Source organism: Tachypleus tridentatus, chromosome 12 (assembly GCF_004210375.1).
Source record: "Tachypleus tridentatus isolate NWPU-2018 chromosome 12, ASM421037v1, whole genome shotgun sequence".
Taxonomy (NCBI): Eukaryota; Metazoa; Arthropoda; class Merostomata; order Xiphosura; family Limulidae; genus Tachypleus; species Tachypleus tridentatus.
In genome coordinates, this window is record NC_134836.1 from 49959762 (window position 1) to 49967807 (window position 8046).

At 32.5% G+C, this 8046-nt stretch overlaps 1 protein-coding gene across 6 annotated transcripts in view; it reads left to right on the plus strand.

Annotated features, from left to right (window-relative positions):
* The window catches only part of LOC143233264 (ubiquitin-conjugating enzyme E2 variant 2-like), a 10549-nt gene extending 4759 nt beyond the window's left edge, over nt 1–5790 (plus strand). For 4 of the 6 annotated variants that reach the window (XM_076469284.1, XM_076469286.1, XM_076469281.1 and 1 more), the window contains exons 3-4: nt 457–582; nt 3163–5790. In XM_076469284.1, the coding sequence (XP_076325399.1) occupies nt 457–582; nt 3163–3303 (267 nt within the window). In that variant the 3' untranslated portion in view covers nt 3304–5790. The remainder of the gene's footprint in view (nt 1–456; nt 583–3162) is intronic. The other 2 variants (XM_076469287.1, XM_076469282.1) reach the window with 1 other exon arrangement.
* The last annotated feature ends 2256 nt before the right edge of the window (nt 5791–8046 follow it).

Here is an 8046-nt window from a genome sequence, read left to right on the forward strand (position 1 = left end):
TTTTACAAATGAATTTTGGGATTGACCATCACGTTGTAATGCTCCAACAGCTGAAAGGGCAAGCATGTTTAGTGAGACAGGGATTTAAACCTGTGACTCTCAGGTTACGAGTCGAACGCCTTAACCCATCTGGCCATGCTGGGCCAAATCAAAGGTGATACATGCTCTGCAACGTGAAAGGGACATTTGAGAGTTTTTAGTCACATGTTGTTGAAAGTATGAGTTCAAACTCAATGAAGAAAAGTTTTAAGTATTTTAAAGGTAATTTACTCCTTGATAAATGTTTAATTAAAAAATGTAAAACTTTTATTTAAGGTATGGAACAACACATTTCTGTGACTTGTATGAAAGAGATGCTTTGTTGTGAACTTTCTTCTTTTATTTGATTACTTTTTGTGTTACACATACAGTATATGACATGTATTTCTCACACAGCAGTTTGATTTTGTTTTTTAGACTCCATATGAAAATAGAATTTATAGTTTAAAGATAGTTTGTGGATCCAGTTATCCGGAAGAACCACCAGTCTGTCGATTTCTTACCAAAATCAAGATGACTGGAGTCAGTGATGTAACTGGTTTGGTAAGTTATCTGTCATGCAGTAATTCTGTATGCAGCAGTAGTTTTCATTCAGTAAAAGCCAGTCATCCATGAATTCCATTTATTCATTGAAACTTCAAGCCTGTAAGTTCAAGTCATAATGAAACTACAGAATCTGTAATTTGTTTGTATTAGATGATACCTGGTGTGAATGTGTCTGAACAGAAATCCATATTTTTTTTATTCAAAAAGGCCATACTTAGTAATTATTTGCTCAGCTTAAACTACATGTATTTTTTCATCACTAACAACAAGAGGATTAAGTTATATGTAGTTTAGTGGATGATATTGTTACCAGGAAACATAAAAATGAAAGAAAATAATATAAAAACAAAATGGGTAAAAAAACTACTTTCACCAATAAATGGTGTGTAGTATTTAAATATAACCTACAGATAAAAAATATAAACAAGTATAAATTTAACTCAAAAAGGAGATGTACAATTTTCTGTTAAATTTGGGAATTAGAAGATAATAACAGTGTAGTGTTATGCCTATAGTTTAAAGAAAATTACAAAATACAATTTTTTTGAAGGAAAGTTTTTGGAGATCTTAGTTGTGAATAATAAGAAAAGGGTTTGTGATTAAATCTAGCTTTTTGTGACCTTTTCAAAATGCTGGTTTGTAATACATAGAACAAACAGTTTGCTGGGACCTTTCATGATAAATTAAAAAGAAAAAAATATTATTTTGTTCATAGGTTATGCAGGGTTCTGTTAACGTTGTAGATAGCCTGGTAACTTTATAACAATAAACACCAAAGAACTGACCAACCCTATTTTGCTCTGTTTATCATGTGTATGTAAAAGCACTAAAGAATTGTTACAGTGAATATTTTAATCAATTTTCTTGGGCTGAGCACTTGAAATTCTCGTTCCGTATCCCTCAGGGTCTTTTAAGAAATTTGCAACAGCATTTTTACTGCACCCACTCTCACCCATGCGATGCACGCTGAGAGAGACCTTGCTTTTGCAGCTCAACAATTCTGCCACATTCAAACTCTGTCAACTTTTTAGACTTTGCCATGTTTTTACCTGATGTAACACAGGAGATGTCAGTGGGAGATGTTGACAATGCTAATGCTTGAACACAAATTACTAAATTTTATTATGTGTTTACCGATTAATGCATTGTTTCAGTATGATCTGAAACATTTGATCAGCTAGTATTTAGGCTAATTTCATAGTGTTCACATATTTCCTATTGAATGCTAAAACAGTTTTTTATTTACCCTTTTCTTATTTTCATCTTTCAAAGCTCTACTCACAAAAGTGGTTGAGTCTAACAATGCAAAATGCATATTTATTCCTTATGTTCATTGGCTTTAAGATTTTGGCCAGCAGTTGTCACTGTAAGACACCTATCAGACATTTGCCAGTGTAAGACCTATCAGACATATGCCAGTGTAATATAAGACGCTTGTGTAGGCATCTGCCAGTGTGTGAAACCTATCAGACATCTGCCAGTGTGTGAAACCTATCAGACATCTGCCAGTGTGTGAAACCTATCAGACATCTGCCAGTGTGTGAAACCTATCAGACATCTGCCAGTGTGTGAAACCTATCAGACATCTGCCAGTGTGTGAAACCTATCAGACATTTGCTAATGTAAGACACCTCTATAGATGTTTACCAGCGTAAAACTTTACAATTACAAGATTGTGTAGATCCATCATCATAGTAGTAATTTTTCAAAATTATGCCATTGTTTAGCATCATGAATACCTTTTATTACAAGCATGATGTTTTTAGACTAAAGTAACATTATATATATTTCATGATTTTCTAGATCACTAAAAATTTTATATGGAAATAAACTTCTTTTTTTTTTTGCATTATTTATTTCTAAGTAACCTAAATAACTTCAGATAGAAACTTTTGGTTGTAATTTTCTGTGTTATATCATTATCCAAAGAAAGTGGTCAAGTCATAACTTTTAATTTATTATGAAAACATGGATTAGGCAGACTTGTACATTGTATTTGTTGTAATGTATTTCTTCTTTTATGTCTTCCAGTTCATTTATTTTAAATGTCTTGTCATTTTGTTGTTATTTTTAATACAAGTAGGGGAATCTTTAGTTTGTTTGTAAGAATTTCCACTGGAGTAATTGCTACGTAAATTGTGCAAGTAGATTTTTTTTTGTACTAGAACTTGGGAGTTTTGTAACATATTAACCTTTGACTTTTAGTTGTTTAATCTTGCCTTTGTATAAATTATTTTGGATGTTTTAATGTTTTAAGATGTATTTTGTAATCAGTGGACAATGCTTTAAGAATTACTCCTAATTTGAATACCAGATCAATGCAGGTGAATATAAAAATTGTCATTATACGATAGTGTTAACGAAGATTAACCAGTTGGTTCTAGCAATGAGCTGAGTTTGTTAAGATGTGTTTAACTTTATGAAGTTATAAAAAGTTTGTAAGGTAGAAATTGAATTAAAATTCCAGTTGGTATCTCATAGCTCATATTCTGTACAATCTAAAACAGGAGAAAAGTTTATAAAAACAAATAATTTCAGTGACACCATTCAGTGAATGTTTTTTTCCTTGTTTTGTAGATTGAGAGAAAAATGATACCTGTATTAGACCATTGGCAGAGAACTTACTCAATCAAGACAATATTACATGAACTTCGTAGAGCAATGACTTTACGAGATAATCAGAGATTGGCTCAACCACCAGAGACTTCAACATTTTAACATGAAGGATGTGAAAGACTTTTGCAATGTGAAATGTCAATTTTGTTTGCACCAAGGCTCAGTAGAATGATGCTGTAGCTTCAGAAAAAGGAAGCTTTAACATGTTAACAAAATTGGCTGGAAAGTGCTTAACTACCTCTATTTTTTGCAGGTTATATTATTATGTTTTGTTATTGAGGACAACTTAATGATTTAAATTAAAGCCATGGGTAAAATTGTTTTAATTATTTGCTATATTGGCACTACATGGAGTGGGCTATACATGACATTACAAGAAGAAAATGTTTTTTTCCTCATGAAAAAGGATATAATATACCTAGTATAACAAGAAGAGGGTGTGATATTATTTTATATTACAAAAAGAAATTGGATGTATCTGATATCACATAAAGACTTCTGTCATTTTGCAAGGAGATAGGAAGGGTTTATCTGATATTTCAAGAGGAAATAAAGATAACTTATTTAAGTGTACAAGGAGTAGAAGGGAATTTATATGTTATCTCACCAAACTACAGAAGGTTGCAAGTAAAGAGATTAGGGATTATCTAGTGTTAAAGGAGAAAGAGGGTTGCTTGGCTATACTAATGTAGAGAAAGGTTTTATTATACTGCAAACACTTGCAGGTTGCCTGATATTGCCAAAATAATTTTATTTTACATTTTTGTGCAGTGAGAAGATGGGTGAATTGTGTGCTGTTACAAAAAAAAAAGGTGTGTGATTTTGTAGAGGCGACTCATGTCATGAAAGGATTGTGGAATTTTCTGGTATTAAAAAAGAAAGAAGTTTGATTATAGAAGTAAAGTGGTATGTTTTGTTGTGCTATAAAGAAATGGAAGGAACATTTGGGAAGATATGTTCAACCTTACAAGCATAGAGAGAGGTTTTTCTTATACTTTAAAAAGTTAGAAGAACTGATGTGTGCTATGAGAAATTAGGTTTGTCTCTGTTAGAAAAAGCTGAGAAGTAGCTTTTCTTTTACTCTCAGGTGATGATGTATATGTTTGATGTTAGATGAAAAGTGGGATAAATTGACAGATGCCACTTTTGGAAAGGTAATTTCAGTTGGAGAGTTGTATTTTTTAAAACAAATAATAATTGAATTAATATTAGGAGTATGTTCAAACTAAATTACTATATAGGCAGTTTTTAAATTTTGTTGGATTTTTTTTCTTTTGAAAATATTTGAACAAACACAGAATATCCTGATAGATTTTTAAGTCTTGTTGCCAGAAGTGTAAATGTGTAACAACTTATTGTTTTTGTCATATGGAATAAGTATTAGCATGAATGATTGCCACCACCTGTGTTTAGTAATTCATGAACTTGTAATAAAATGTTACAAAATAGATTTTTACACAGTACTACAGTATGTGTTTTGTGAAGCTATATGTCTTTTTACTTCTGGTTTATAGTATGAGAAGAACTTTAACTGTGAAATATTAATGCTTTTGAAATGATGGTGACTAAGTGTTTCAAGAGATTCAATCTTTCTCTACCTTTGTAAAATATATGTTTCGTTTAAGGCAGCATTTCCCTCCCTCAAGACACCGTGATTACTGCTACAGCACATCCAGTAAAATGTGAATAGAGCCGTTCACAAAACAAACTCAAACAGAGGACAAGGGTAATCAAAATTATTGTAATTTATTGTAAGTTTAATTTATGTGGATATCGAATAATTGAACATTTTACACCATTTCACTTGTGACACACACACACAGTTATGTACTGTTGCACATCCTTTGGGAAACATAGGAAGTACAGTCAGAAGTATTAACATTTAGTCACACAGTTACCAAGAAGACTAATTTTAAAGATGAATATTCCTATTATTCAAAAACACCTGCCCCACTATTTGTTTTTCTAAGATGTACACACTATATTCACAAGAACACAGTTTTGTCCTCACCCTTCACACATCTTACAATATATAAATGTTATAGTTACTTACTGGTTTTCTTAATCTTAGTTTGGAACCCAACTGAATAGTTTTGCGAATGTCACTTTAGTATGTATTTACACAAGTTTTATTGTAAAATATTCTTTAAAATATTTCAACAAGTAAATTTTCATGAGGACATTTATCTACAGAAATGTTTGAAAACTAACCTTGTTTGTAACTGGAAACATTTCTATTTAGAGAATAATAAAAAACAAATCCTTGGATATCTTGTATTTTGATAAATGTTTATGCAAGATTTAGCTTTCCTGCAGATGAGAGCTGTACTCTCTGTTAGCTGCATTAATTGTTCAATATTGAGGCACGTTTTTTGACTTTGGTAATAAGATTCCAGACGAAGTTAATTTTATGATTATTAACAAAACTGTGTATATAATTTTAAATTAATAGCTGTTATTAAAAGCCAGACTGATTAACTCTTATCTTTGCCTAACAGTGTGTTTAGTGTTAATATAACAGGCTCTCTTAATGTAGAAAATGTATGCTTATCAGTAAAGAAAGGTAATAGAAATTGAATATTACTAACCACATTGTTTCTTGTGTCACTATAATTAGTAAATTTATGAAAACCTGCACACAAAAGTCATTTAAATTTTGAAGCTACCGAAATTATTATAAATATTCTTGCAAAAATCGTTTAGCTCTCATTTTACATAAATTAATAATTACAGTTGCATGCTTCGATGCATGTATATACAACAGTTTTAATTATCAGTAATTTTAACTTAATAATTTCCATTGCAAGTGTGGTATTCCTGGTAAAATGGTTTCACAACAAAGCTCTCAGTTAGGTCTGCTAATTGAGTTTCAAGGAGTACCACTCTATGGAGTATAAAGAGCTCTCCAAAGTCCAACTGGAATCTTCTTGAAAAAAGCTTCAGCATTGATAATGCACAAGTACAAAAAGGGCGAATATTTTAATGCTGTGTCTCAGAGTGATAAGAGTGAAATGAATACTTCATTAGAAAACTTATCAATCCGAAGTGCCCCACAATTACAATTGAAATCATACACTAATATTAAAAGTGATGCCCCAAGTTACTGTTAAATATAAAAACGTTTAACAAAACTACGTCTGCTATGAGAAAACAATACGCTTAAACGTAATTTAAAACCAGGCTTGCAAGAAGTTTAACTTATGTCACCGTTACTCAAATAAATTAAAACTAATCTTACATTTCCAGTATCGTATCCAAAGTTAAAATGCTACACCCACAGTTTTCACAGTACTGCGGTAAAAGATCTAGAGTTATGCACAACTGTAGATGAGCATAAAAGGGTAGTGTGAACAGTGTGCTTAAACAGATCACTTACCCCAAGTGGGCAGGAGTTTGCATTTTTGAAGCTAGAATAGATTAGAGGAAAGAGACTTTATATTTGTCACAAGCCACCATCAGTGATCGTTACAACCCTGTCTTGTGCTTGACTCGTAAACATTCTTGCCTTTTCAGCCATGAAGGCGTTGTAAAGTAATGCCCGATTCCACTATTGGTTGGCAAAAGAGAAGTCTAAGAGTTGGCAGTGGGTGGTGATTACTAGCTGCCTTCCCTCTAGCCTTTCACTGCTAAATTAGGGACGGCTTGTATAGATAATCCTCGCGTAGTTTTGCGCGAAGTTCAAAACCAAACTCAGTCTTAAATGAGCAAAATATCTTAAAGTATTAGGTTGAGGAATAATTCGTGAGCGTTTTTAAATAATTTCATTCAAGCATTACATGTAAGACTATACAATACTTCAATGCATGAACACATTACACCCAAAACATTTATTATGATACTTTATTTCATGTAATACCTAGGTATATAGTATGCATTGTTTTAAACGAAATTACAAGAAATTAAATGCAAAAAGCAGATGGTGTCGAAAATGCTCGATTTTGTCCACTTGACATTCCATTTAATGAGCTGAAAATGAAAGCAAAAATTAAAGACATATGAAAATCAAACACACCATCTATTAGAGCAAAAAATTATCTACCAAATGACATGAAATATTTTGCGAAAGCTTTTCATTTATGAATATATTTTTTTAACTTGAAAATACGCTCACGAATTATTCCTCAACCCAATATATGAAAAGGAATAAATTCGATTTTAGGCACAAAACATACTTTACATTGAAGATCTGAATTCACTGAGGAATACGATCTGGGTCACGCTTGACCCATATCGGTTCGGCATGGCCAAGCGTGTTAAGGCGTGCGACTGGTAATCTGAGGGTTGCGGGTTCGCATCCCCGTCGCGCCAAACATGCACGCCCTTTCAGCCATGGGGGCGTCATAATGTGACGGTCAATCCCACTATTCGTTGGTAAAAGAGTACCCCAAGAGTCGGCGGTGGGTGGTGATGACTAGCTGCATTCCCTCTAGTCTTACACTGCTAAATTAGGGACGGCTAGCACAGATAGCTCTCGAGTAGCTTTGTGCGAATTTCAAAAACAAACAAACAAACTTGACCCTTATCCAGCTATTCAACAGGAAATATAATTATTTCTGGACTTGTCGTCCTATATTCCTTATAAAATGGACGAATCCATGTCTTAAATTTTTTCAAAAAATTGTGGTCTGTTCATTTAAACTGAGAAATAACTTGGAAGAAACATGTTGAAGACATTTTGTTGGCCAACTGTGGGTTTATTTTATGAAGATCAACTAGTGACTTCAATTTCAACAACTTATTTGTTTAATCTCAGCGAACGTCAGGCTAAAAATTTTAATTTATCCATCGGATGGTGATAGTGTTCGATAACATTTAAGTTTCCTTAACTAGAAACTAATCCAAACC